The sequence below is a fragment of the Myodes glareolus genome, chromosome 24 (assembly GCF_982192425.1).
Source record: "Myodes glareolus chromosome 24, mMyoGla1.1, whole genome shotgun sequence".
In the NCBI taxonomy this organism is placed as follows: domain Eukaryota; kingdom Metazoa; phylum Chordata; class Mammalia; order Rodentia; family Cricetidae; genus Myodes; species Myodes glareolus.
The window spans coordinates 17,117,683-17,131,131 of NC_142049.1; the positions used below are offsets into that span (position 1 = coordinate 17,117,683).

The 13,449-nt window shown below is 49.9% G+C and overlaps 1 protein-coding gene across 1 annotated transcript in view; it reads right to left on the reverse strand.

Moving 5' to 3' along the window:
• Positions 1-895: 895 nt before the first annotated feature.
• Wdr93 (WD repeat domain 93) overlaps positions 896-13,449 on the reverse strand; it is a 45,811-nt gene continuing 33,257 nt past the window's right edge. Inside the window, exons 16-18 of the mRNA XM_048434886.3 lie at positions 12,327-12,483; positions 11,792-11,996; positions 896-1,184 (exon numbers count right to left, since the gene is read on the reverse strand). Coding sequence (XP_048290843.2) covers positions 1,085-1,184; positions 11,792-11,996; positions 12,327-12,483 — 462 coding nt within the window. The 3' untranslated portion in view covers positions 896-1,084. The remainder of the gene's footprint in view (positions 1,185-11,791; positions 11,997-12,326; positions 12,484-13,449) is intronic.

Sequence of the window (13,449 nt, forward strand, 5' to 3'; positions counted from 1 at the left end):
AGGGGCGAGAGGGAGGAGAGAGGGAGGGAAGGAGGACAGAGGGGGAGGGAGTAAACGGAGAGAGAGAGAGAGGGATGGTAAGAGAGGGAGAGGAAGAGAGTGAAGAGTGGGGGGGGAGGGGAAGGGGAAAGGAGAGGAGGAGGGAGACAGGAACTGTGTACTGAATTCTCTTTCCCACTGAAAGAGAGGACGGAGCGTAGTGTTATTCGGGGACATTTGGGCGGTCGGTGTCAGTGCCAGCCAGGGCAAGGCCTGTGCCCCACGAGAGGAGGTGAAAGGGAGCACAACGAAGCAGCAGCACAGACCTGCAAGGTCGGTCAAGACCCAGCCCAGCGGGGGAACCCCTGGGTTAGCCTAGGGCCAGCCTGGGAGGTAGCCTCCTGCAGTTCTCAATGTGACCACATGGTGTCCTCAGAGAAACACATTTCCCCGAGCAGCAGGGCATGTGGCATTCCTCAGGGAAGGGCGATTTCTGGAAAAGAGCCCGGTGCCTCTCTGTTCTCCTCTACCGGTCCGTCTCCCACCAGGTCCCGACTCTCTCACCCCGCCTCCCATATCTGCGTGGTCTGACGTTATCCCACCGCTCCCCTCCACTCTCCAGGCCCTCCTTCATTCTCCTTCTTCTGGGGCACCTCACCAGGGCCTTGGTCTGCTAAATACATACTTTCCTACTGTGCTACACACACAGGTCAAAGAGCCTGTGAAGATCTGTTTCGAGTGGGTAAGGGTGTGGAAAGAGAAGGGGCCACACAGTAGCTGGCAGGCTGGCTGTCTTACTTCAAGGATGTGACTCCCCTAGGCCTATGGAGCTAGCGGTTCTCACTAGTCTTGGGGAATCCAAGAGTTGGGCCCTGCTGTGGTCAGGGCTAGATGGCAATGATGAGCCACACGCACAGCAGCTTCCAGTTTCTTTATTTGACCGATACATCTAACCACCAGGCATTTAGTATTTGAGAGTTCTCAAAATCTGTTGGCCCCGCTGGCTCCATGGCTTGGAGTGTGGCTCTTTGTCACTGTCCTTTTGCCTTCCAGGGTCGTGGGGAGTGGCTGTCAAGTGGAGGCTCCTGCGGAGGTCCCAGAGTGGTCACTTCTTTAAGTTTTCTTTCTGGAGAATAACGGAGTACCTCCGCAGCCGTGCCCACTGGTCACGCCCTTTCATCTGGGTCTTCACCAGCTTTTGGAAGCTGAGGGCCACACAACCATCAATGACAGCTGTCAACCCAGCCACCCAGGCCCCTGGTCCCTGGCTGACCCTAAGCATTCAGGTGGGGAACTCTGGAAGATGACACACTGGCTCCATCTCTGTCCCTTCAGCCCGACAGACCTTTCCTGAGAATGGCAGGCCCGTTGCTCTACGGTGCAGGCCCAAAGAAGGTGGGTGCCTAGAAGCCCATGTACAAATAAAAATACCCAAACCTTCTGAAGGGGCAAGCACTTGAGTGACAGAAACCAGTTCTAAAACAGACTGTGACTCACAGCTGAAGAGGTCTGCGGTCAGCTTTTAAAAATGAGAAATCAGTCCGGCAGTGGTGGCCCACCCACGCCTTTAATCCCAGCACTCCAGAGGCAGAGGCAGGCAGATCTCTGTGAGTTCTGCTCACAGTTCCGAGACAGGCTCCATAGCTACTGAGAAACCCTGTCTCGAAGAAAAAAAAGAAAACAATCCAAACAAACCAAACAAAGGGCGGGGGTGGGGGAATTCAGGGGCTGGAGAGACGGCTCAGTGGTTATGAGTACATACTGCTCTTTCAGAGAACCCAGGTCTGGCTCCCAGCACCCACATGAGACAACTCACAACCGCCTCTAACACCAGTGCCAGGGACTTGGTCCCCACAGACATGTGTGTGCATGTGGTGTACATACAGAGAAGAATACACACAGACACACAATTTAAAAAATTTCCTTTTAAAAGAGAGCTGACAGGAAACATCCCCGCCATCCCCAAGGTCCTTGTCCCCATACCCATCAAAACAAGCAAACAAAATTTAAAAACCCCTATACATTTGACTGTCCTGGAACTCACTATGTAGACCAGGCTGACTTTGAACTCATAGAGATCCACCTGTCTGTGCCTTTGCCTCCAAAGTGCTGGGATTAAGGTTTGTGCCACCATGCCTGGCTCTAGAAATAGTTCCTGAAACGCTATATGAATATATGCCCAGCATTCCTCATTGACTTTCTCTCTGGTGGCAGAGGACAGAGACTGTCCTTTGTTTTGTTGGGTTTTTATCGTTTTTCAACACAGGGTCTCTGTGCAGTCCTAGAACTCACTTCATAAACCAGGCTGGCCTTGAACTCACAGATCTTCCTGCTTCTGCCTAGGATTGAAGGCAAGGCCACCACACTCTCCTGGCAGAGCTCAGTAGTGTTTTCAAACGTCTCTGAGGTTTGCCATGGTCACCACTAGTAGGTGCCAGTGTCAGCTGACCACATCGTACCTCCTGGTTCTCAGGCCACAGCCACATTTCAGAACAAGCTGGACGTGGGAACTCTTCACAGAGGACAAGGACAAAACCCAAAGGAGACACGGGGCAAACCTGGCTCTTGGACATTTATGGGAACTTAGCACTTAGCATTTAGGTTAGGTGCTTCCAGGTTCTTGGTTTCTCCAAAGACAAAATTACAGGATATATATATATATATATATATATATATATATATATATATATATATATATATATATACATACATACATGTATGTATATATACATATATATCAATGTCTGTCTGTCTATCTATCTATCTATCTATCTATCTATCTATCTATCTATCTATCTATCTATTTTTTTTCCAGGAAGGGTCTTACTATGTAGCCTGGCTGGGCTGACACTTGCTATGTAAACCAGGCTGGTCCCCACTTGCCTCTGTCCCGAGTGCTGAGACTAAAGGCATGTGCCATCATTCCTGGCTGACAGCAAACTCTTAAAATTGATAGACAAAAGTGAAAAGATGTGTGCCAAGTTTCACAGGAGAGAGGAGTGCCACTCTGGATGTATAGCAGAGCTCCATTGAATTCCAGACTAAAGCCATGCAGACTACACTCCGGGTACCTGGTTCTGTTCCTCTAGTCTGTGTGGGAAAGGGTAAGGACAGTGGGACGAATGGGGACTCAGATGTGCCTGTCACCAAACCCTAAAGTTCCACCTCTGAGAACCTGGCCTGCAAGCAAGGCTAGCCCACTTAACCAAGCAGCTTCCAGGCACTGTGTGGTGTGTGGCCTCTGTTCCCAGCAGCCCACTGGGCTCCGGTCTGGAGCTAAGAGGACAGTTGCTTGCTTGTTTGCCCATATGGGAATATGTTGACATTATCTCCTGACAAGGACAAATCTGTGCCAGGAAGAGAGGGGAAGCCAGGAGGCTGCCACCAGATGGAAAAGAAGATGTTGAAGGAAGCAAGCTTGGGGCAGAAGGTGCACGGGGCCTTAGGCTGAGGAGCAATTCTCAGCCTGGGGCATAGGCAAAAGTAGAGTGGAGGGGTGGGGGTGTCTACCGGGACCCAGAGAAGACAACAAGGGGTGAGCTTAGGCAGAGAATATGGGAGATAGTGCCAGAGTAGAGGTGGTTGGGTCAGCCCAAAGTGGCCACAGGCACCTATAGTGTGAGTCCTTTGACTAGTTGGCAATGAGGAAGAAGGGGGAGGCAGCCTTGTTCATCCAAGGCTGGTACTACCTGGCAAGAGAATTCTCCAAGGAGCGACATCCTTTCCTCTCCACCACCCCCACACAGGGCTCCTCTCACGAAGTTCTCACGGTGGTACAGAACTTCAAGTGTTTCTCGTTGTTTTGGCAAGACACAACAAGGTGTATGGCCGCAAGCGGCTTAGACGTGAAGCATCCTCCAAAGGTTCATGTGTCAAAAGCTTGGTCCCTGGCTAGTGATGCTACTAGGGGGTGACCGGATCACGAGGGAGCTAATCCACCAGTGAGTTCACAGATGAAGGGCTTGTTAGGGTGGAGACCCTGGGCCATCCAGAAACTTAGCCCTGGCAGCCAGTGGCACAGTCTGGGTCTTGCTGGGCTTGTGTCTGACAGGAAAGACAAGGAAGTTTTAGCTCCTGTCTGGTTCCTGGCATCCTCAAACCTAATCAAAGGTTTGTCTCAGCTAGAGATGGGGACACCAGAACAGACAAGGAACCCAGTATTGTGGAAACGGTGGCCTAAGAGCATGCCTGCCAAGAACAGTGGCCTGCCAGGGAGTACAATCAGTGTGACCTGGTCTCCTTGCCAGGCCCTAAAGGCAGGCTCTGTTCATGCTGGCTGATTTCAGAAGTCCTTCTGCAGCTCTGTGAATCCATCACCACGTGGGCCTCACTGTCTCACCTAGCTGTGGTTGTAAAAGATTTATTTACGAGTGTCCTGCCTACATGTATGTATGTACACCACATGTGTGCTTGGTGCTACAGAGGCCAGAAGAGGGCATCAGATCCCCTAGAACTAGAGTTACAGGCATTAGTGAATTGTCATATGGGTGCTGGGAACCAAACTTGGGTCCTCTGGGAGAGCAAGAGTGGAGCCATCTCTCCAGTCCCTGCTTCCGCTAATTTTGGATGGAATGACACTTAATTTCAGATATAAGGAATGAGCAGAAAAGGTAATAGAGATAGAAGGGAGCCAGCAGTTCTCAGTACATGCTCGTATCTACATGTATATGTATGTGTGTGTATGTGTACCTGTGTATGTGTATATTCGTGTGTGTGTGTATGTGTGGATGAGCGGACAGCTAGAGACATGAACACGTGTGTGCTCAAAGACCCAGCATACCAGTGGAATCTCTCCAGGCAGCATTGTGGGGTTATTCTCTGGAGTCCCAGATGTTATGCCTCAGAGCAAGCAAATCAGGCTCCCCAAGGTATGCGACTCAGACACCATGCTCAGAGTCCTGAAAATGCTCTTGCAAGTCTGACCCTCAGGTAAGCAGGGAGCTGGCCTGCCCCCAAGCACACTGTGTCCCCTCCAGTTCCCAGAGGTTCTTTGGAGTTCTTACTGCTGTTAGGCCCAAGCCCAGCCTCTGGCCCACACAGCCATGTTGGCCCGCCCTGCTGTTGGCTGCCCTCTTCTCTGTAAAAGGTCCCTGGGCATTTGGCCCTCTACACTGCAGCCAGCCGCTGGGGCCTTTGCAGGGAGAGGCTGGGCTGGAACCCAGGAGTTAACTGTGCTGAAAGGGAGGGAAGCAGGGAAGAAGAGTCCCTTCCGTTCCTGCTGGGGTTCAGGGTGGCCTCAGGGTTCCAGAGATAGGGATGCTAGGGCAGAAAGAAGACTCTTCCTCCTTAGCCAAGCAGCCCAACCACAGAGGCAGGAAGGAAGTCATATACATCCGTCCCATGAAGAGTTAGCTATGGAAGTCATACTTATGAGTGCTGAATGGCCCTAGAGGCTCGTGTGCTACAGGCTCGGTCCCCAGTGTGGTGCCATTGGGGAGTGGCGAAACATTAAGAGGTGGGCTTAGTGAGAGGTTCAGATATTGCAGAAGTGCCTCAAAGGGGATTGCGGGGCCCCAGCCCTTTCCTCCTCCTCTTTTTGCCTGGAGTGTCATATAGTGCAATCTTGTCCTGAACCATGGCTCCCCACAGTGGTGTGCAGCTTCCCCACAAACCCCAAGCAATAGGGTCCAATGATCATGGACGGAAATCCACAAAACTGCAGGCCAAAGGAATCCTTTTCTACTTGCAAGTTACTGTCTTATCACAGTGCCAGGCGGCTGGCGACACAATAGAGCCATCTCTGGACACTAGGAACTTTGGAGAGTCGTCATCAGTAAAGTGCTTGCTATGCAAGCAGGGAGACCCAAGTTTGATCCCAGACTTGGGTGAAAAGCTGGGAGTGGCAGTACAAACTGGTGATTCCAGTGCTGGGAAGGGTGGAGACAAGACAGCCCTGGGGCTCGGAGGAGGCCAGCTCGCCTAGCCTACTTGGCAAACCCTGTGCCAGTGACAGACTGTCTCAAACAAACAAACAAACAAACAAACAAACAAACAAACGGGGTTGGAGAGGTGGCTGAGTCCTTAAGAGCAAACACTGCTCTTGTCAGAGGATCTGAGTTTCATTCTCAGCACCCACACCAGGTAGCTGACCCCGGCCTGGAACTCCAGCTCCACGAGAGCCAACACTTCTGGCCTCCTAGTGCACCTGAACTCGAGTGTATGCACCCCCACACAGACACACACAATAAAAACAAGAAAAAAGTCCTGAAAAACCGAAACCACCAAGGTGAACAGTGACTATAGAGGAAGGACTAACACCCACACTGCTGGCTTCTGTAGGCAGGCAGCACACACGCGTGCATGCATATCCTTATATGAACATACACATACATGTATACATTCACAGAAAGTTATAGTCTGGAGCAATATAAACTCGGATAAAAGAGTGAGCACGAAACATGATCTTAGCTTGGTGAAAACGCCAACAAGCTAAGTGACCAGGAAGGAGATGTTAGTGGTGGGTTATTTCCATTTCTTTTTTCCATATTCATGTTTTCCAAATTTCTACAAGTATGTATACACACACATATACTTCTTTTTCCTTTTTGGTTTTCAGAACAGAATTTCTCTAAGTCCAGGGTGCTCTCAGATTCCCATCTTTCTGCTCCAGCTCCCCAAGTACTGAGGTTACAGGCAAGGCCACCATGCCTGGCTTCTGAGTTCATTTTTTTCTTTTTGGTTTTTCAAGACAGGGTTTCTCTGTAGCTTTGGAGCCTGTCCTGGAACTAACTCCTGTAGGCCAGGCTGGTCTCAAACTCACAGAGATCCACCTGCCTCTGCCTCCTGAGTGCTGGGATTAAAGGCGTACATCACCACCGCCTGGCTTGGAATTCAGTTTTATAAGAGTGGGAACTGACTCTACTAAGTGGTGGTTCTACTTCTGAAGCAACTTTCCCCAGTTGGAGTTGGGCTCAGTAGAGATCTGTGACAAGATCACTTGGTTAAGGGTCACTTGGTTAAAAACCTCAGTCTGTGACCAGAGGGAAGTGAGTTATCCGGCTGCAGCTGTGACCCTGGGTCTCTTCGCACAGGTGGGTGTCCACCTTTGGGTAGAGTGGGAAATGTCACCCTTTCTAAGCAATAAAGGGAGGAGGCTGCTTAAGAACAGACAGAAATGGAAGGAAGCAAGTTCATTAAACTGGGGGTTAGTTCACAGAGTACCCAACCACCCTGGGAGCGCCAGAAAGCTCCAGGCCAGGGCCTGGGCAAGCACCTCCCCACAACCATGGCCTATTCTCACACTGGAGACTTCCCTCCCCTACTATTTGCATTCTGTTTGCCAAAGCTAAGGAGGCTTTTGTAGAAAAGTTGCAGACAGAGGGAACACAAAGAAAACCACCACACATGCTCGCCACCCCACTGCAACCCATGCTCCTTCAGATGTGCTTTCTGCATCTTCAGGACTCAAAGCAGGATGGTTCTGCCATAGTTCATCACCTCTCCCCTTCCGTTCCCTTTGAAGACTTCCAAACCCGTTAAAAGGATGCAGGTAGCACAATGAACCTTCATCCGCGCCCATAATCCTTAGCGTTATCTCCCCGCACTCTGCATACATTTCCCCGGATTTCAGCATCTCTTACCAGTCTCGCTTTCTGTTTCTATACTTTCCTGGATCATTTGGAAGGACGGTTATAGACATCATCATACTTTCCCCTAAATTTATCTGAAGAGCAGGTCCCCAGGGTCCAGAATAAGGGAGCTCCTGAGCACTGTTGCCAAACACTGAGCGGTGTTGACACACAGCCCCGTCTTCCACTGTCCCTTGCCTCCTCCAAGAACTATGAGACGATGATTCATTGTTGATCAAGGGGCACAATTCCTACCACGAGATACTGAGAACCACTTAAGCCACATGGCACAACGTAGGAAGGGCGAAGCAGCTAAGAGGCCGGAGTGCGGATCATGGGTGATAACCAGCCTCGCAGGCAAAGACCCTCTCGTCCTTTCTGGATGAGAAAAATAAGCAAGAGGAAAGTGTAGATATGCCCTTTGAGAAAACAGAGGGAGCTGTGCTGCCACCTAGCGGTCATATTCAGGATTTCCCCAGGCACTCTGATTTTTAAAAAATTCTTCTATCTTTATTTTAGGTGTATGAATGTTTTGCTTGCGTGTGTGTGTGTGTGCACTACATGCATGCAGTACCCTCAGAGGTCAGAAGATGGTGTTACAGCCTCTGGAACTGGGGTTACAAGCAGTTGTGAGCCACCCTGTGGATCCTGGGAATCAAACTCCAGTCCCCTGAGAAAGCAACAAGCGCAGCAAGCACTCTTAAAGTCTCACTCATCTCTCAAGCCCTGAGGCTTAGATCTTAACAGATGGGCACATCAGACTTGCTACTTATGGAGGAGACAGCCTGTGGTGTTTTAAATGAGAATGGCCCCATAGGTTCATATATTTGGATGCTTAGTAGCAACACTATTTGAAGGATTAGAAAGATTAGGAGGTGTGGCCTTGTTGAAAGAAGTGTGTCTCAAAAGCCCACAGCAGCCCCCCCACATGTCCTCCCCGACTTTGGGGATCAAGATGTAACTCTCAGCTACTTCTCCAACCACGCCTTCCCACCATGTTCTCCCCTGTGATGATAATGAACTGAACATGTGAGCCAGCCCCTAGTTCAATGTTTTCCTCTGTAAGAGCTGCCCTGGCCTTGGTGTCTCTTCCCAGCAGCACAGCAGTGACTAAGATACACCCTGCCTGGCACTTTGTACCCACGACCTCACCCACAAGCCCCAGACGTCAGGCCTAATCAAGATGTCCACACCATGGCCTGGCAGGTGGTAGACGCTCTGGACCTGCACTTTGGGGAGCATGGAGACAGGTTCTGAAAGGGGAACCAGCCAGGTCTCACAGCTAGGAGAGTCAGAATGCAAACCCAGGCCTGTCTGGACGCAAACCTCCATAACTTGTTCATTGCACTTCCTGGGGGAGAGGTCTAAATAAAGAAAGGGGAGACGGTCTGACGGACTTGATGGTTGTTACACTGACTTAAAAAAAAACCACTCAAGCTCAGGGGCCACTTTTAATGAGGATAAAGAGGGCTTGGAAGAGAAAGGACCTGTGAGTCACAGCTCTGGATTGTCGGGCCAGGGCTAAGGCTACGGAGACCCACCAATGACCCCATCCCACCTAAAATAAGTGGCCAGACCACCTCAGGAACCATCAAGGAACTGTAGCCCTGAAATGTTCTTTGGGATGGGTTAGAAGAGACTCCTATGTTCATTGGGCTGTTTGAGCAGAACAAAGGATTGGGGAAAGTGGAAATAAAGAAGAGAGAAGAAATTCACCCGTAATAACCGTCTATAATGCAGAAAAGAAAGTTAAAGATCAGCAGTAGGCAGATATATCTATATTATATATAGATATAATATATATAAATATAATATATAAATAGCCAGAGAGTCAGCAATTCAGACCTCAAGAGTCATGCTGTTTCCATGGCAACTACTTACCTCTGCAATGGTAGCACACAAGCAGCCATGGGCAGTAAAGTTGTGTTCCAGTAAGACTTAATTTAAAACGAATGGACCTATACACAGAGAAAACGCTCCCGCCAGAAGCCCAGTGCTTGATGTGGGGTATCTCCTTTTGCGTTGTTTGTCAGGGAAGAGTACCAGATACCTGCTCCCCCTGCCCCGTTCTACAGGATACTGCCCCTATTCTTAGTTGCCCACTAGAACTTGCTTGTAAGACACTTGCTGAAGATGCCATGCACTTTGCTCAAAGGTGCAATCAAGCTGGTGCTGGACTGGAAGTTTCCCACCTGCTGGCTAGTCTGCAGTGCCAGAAAGTGCTCTGCAGGCTGCTCAGAGAGAAGCCAATAGCAGTCTCACCCAGCTGTGAGCCCCGAGAACTACAATAACCACTGACTTGTCAGGATATGTCCATTGGTGCAACAGTGGCTTGAAGGTACGGGGGTAACCAACCATGGTTTCAAAGTGGATTTGAGGTCTGCTCCGTGGAAGGGAACTCATGCTGGTACTGTAAGCCTCACCAGAGACCTATCGCTGGGGAGGTCATAAGCCCCAGGGGGAACCTACTGCTAGTGTATTTTGCTAAATGCTTTCTAAATACTTCTCTTTATACCCACAATGTCAGTGTCCCTCTCGGCCATCAGAAGTGAGGTTTTTTTTGCAATGGCAAGAAGTGGCAGTTACTACAGAGATTCACAATTGGTCCAAGTGCAGAGAGTAAGTGAATACAGAATGCTCAGCCCTAAATGGACATCTCTAACACCACCTTCCTCCCAAGGCACAGGAAATATCAAGGAAGAATGGTATAAAGTTCGCCAGAGCCAGAGGTCAGTGCCAACCAATGCCTTTTGGACACGACAGAACCATTGCCCCGTGAATGCACCCAGCTGTGGTTGCTACCCAAGAACTACACAGGGCAAGCCGGTCAGCATTGCAGTGCAGATGGGAAAGGAAGGTCCAGGGAGTCCCGCACCATCAGAGAAGACACTGGCTGTTGGTGACTATGGTGGGAGGGGAACCCCTGTCGGGTTGCCCGTGCTCTAATGGATGTTCCACACCAATGCGCATATGGGCAGCACTAACTGGATGCAGAGGGCTTTTTAAAAAAACCAACAACAAAGTACATAAAGTTGGAGGGGGATGTGTAAGGAGGCCTGAGGGGGGGTGGAGGAGGGCAGTAGTGATGATATCATTAAAATACACTGATATCTATGAAATTCTCAAATAAAAAGCCAGTTATTATAATACACTAGAAGGTGGGGGTGTGACTCAGTGCTGGAACACTTGACCAGCACACACATCCCTGGACCCAACAAAACATTTAAATTTCACAATAAATAATTGTGCTGATATGGTCCATGGGCCAAGTTGGCCAATCCTGTTATAATGAATGGTATCTAATAGTCCACAAAAAAGAAGAGTCTTGGCAGGAAACATGAATAAAGCATTCGTTCCTTCCTTCCCTCCCTCCTTTTCCTTTTATTTCTTTCCCTTTTGTATGTGGTATGTAAGTCTGGGTGTGTGTTCACACAGCTGCATGGGCAGGGATGCTCTCTTCAAGAGCCATTCCCCTTGTTTATTTTAAAGAGAAAATTATTTTATTTCATGTGTGTAGTGTAACAGATCAGATGTTTCTTCATCTTGTCGCAAGCAGGAGCTAGCTTTGGTTTAACCTGAAGAAGACCACTACCCACCACCTTCTGCCCCCTAGCTGTTAAAAGCCCCAAGGAAAAGTATCCAACCCTGTTCTAGAAACTTAGGCTAGAAATGCCCCCAGCTAATTGCATGTTTCTGGCTTCTGTTAAACTGCTTGCTTGCTTTTCTTCCCCCTGCAACTGCCAATCAAGATGTAGTTTTTCTGTGTCCATTGCCTTTAAAAGCCCCCTGGAAAATGTTTTTGAGGCTGATTTATGAGAAGTGTTTTTCTCTAAACTTAATACAGACTCTCAGTTCAGACTTTGGTTCTGCTGATTGGCCTTTGGGTCTCTATCCCCAACATATAGGTGTTTTGCTGCCTGCATGTCTGGGACCGGTGGAGGCCAGAAGAAGGTAACAAATCTCTGGTACTCCAGCACGGTTGTGAGCTATTATGTAAGTGATGGGGATAGAACCTCGGTCCTCTGGAAGAGCAGAATCTCTCACTGGCCTAGCACTCACAGAATGGGATAGGTTGGCTCATGGGGTAAAAACCCTTCAGTTAGCAGTAATTAAATATGGAAACGTTCTTAACCACAAACCACATTCAGTGATGGTTCACCAGACACCACCCCACAATTGGGCAGGGTCTCACCAGACACACCCCACAGTTGGGCGGGCGGGGGGGGGAGCACGGGGAGTCTTACCTCTTCTGGAGAATCTGCTCACATCTTTTCTCCAGGGGCAACACCTGGAGGAAGGCCTGGTTACATTCCAAGTCCTTTTGAGAAACAGTGCAATTTTTGGAGATATCTTTTAGGAGGGAATAGTCCTCAAAATTGAAACAGAAAACAGAATCTGGGGCGCCCTTGGCATCATCAGTATGTGTGGGGTTACCATCCTGGTGGGCTCCTGTGAGGAGAGAAGACCATTGTATTCAGTGTAATTGTCTCTCCGTGGGGGTAGGGTCTTCAGGATGTGGGACTGTTCTCTGGCTATGGAGGCTGGCTTACCTGGCTTGTTTTGGAAGGGAATTACTTAATTATGCAGAACAAAGACCTTGCCAGCATTTTATCAAAGAACATTGTGGAAACCAGGCTGAAGTCTCTTTTGCCTGGGACAGAGGGGGCTGAGGAGGCAACGGAGAAATGCTGCCAAGCTTCGGTGAGAGGTCAGGAAAGGTCAGGGAAGAGTATAGTGGACCCCAGCACCGAGTTGCTGTCCTCAGAGTCCCTTCCATACCATGAAGCAGAAAATAGGGACGGTGTGGAGACACAATGAAGAGCGGCTTCCAGGGCATCGCCTGGCGGTGGTGTATGGGGGCCGCAAAGGCACAGATGACTTCAGCCTTGGCCACGTCCATGAGACTTATAGAGTGGTTCTTGGAAAAGATGAGCACCTAGGAAAGAAGAGAAAGACCTCTCCGACTTGGCTCTCACAGAAAGGCAGAGGGCAGAGGCCACCTTGGGACCCTCTTCTTACCTCCTGGCATCTGCCCACTTCAGACACAAGTTGCCAGAAGGAAAAATCTGGTTCTCAGTCCAGGGTGCTGCCCTCATTCCCTCCCTGCTGGCCCTGGGCTTTCAGGGGCCCTTCCTGCATGCCCTTGGGGTCCCTCTCTGATTATGAACTCACTCTCCTGGTCTTGCCTGTCAGGTCCGCTCATCTCCTGGGGACTATAGGGACCCAACAGGACACCAGCTTTGACAGTGATTACTAACTCCTGGTGGGCACAGAGCGGACGTTTGTAAACTCGTGTTTCAAGAGCCACCCTGGGCCCTGCAGAGCCTTACCCACTGCCACACCATACCAGAAGTCACAGACGTTCTCACCAACCTCTGTCTCTGACCCCGACATGATTAGGGAGTCAGCAGAATGCGGCAGAACCCGCCAGCACGCCCTTTTCTCCTTCAGCTACACCCAGAGGCAGAGCAGCATGTGGTTCTAGTCCGTTTCCACCTTTCAGTGCTGTGGGTCTTCTTGATGGGAGGGATGCCTGCATTCTCTGCCAGCATGCAAAGGCTGGTCCTTCCGCCCTACCCCCGCCCTCTTCCTCCTGAACTTTTAGTACTTTTTGATACTGCCTCAGCTACTCTGGCTCTGCTGTCCCCTCCTGTCACACTACCCTCCCCTCTGCAACTTCTGCATCGGGTGGTCCCTCCTCTGTTACATTACAAATTAGGTCCGAGGCAGCTGTTGGTGATGTGTGTCCTGATGAAGTGTGAGCACCGTCAGGGTGAGGACATTCTCTTAGGTATGTTAGTATTTATTTGGTGCTTGGGATTGAATCCAGGGCCTGCCGACATTTACTCTACTGCTGATCACTACCCCCACCCAGCCTCGGGGTTTCTCTTCCATATCCATA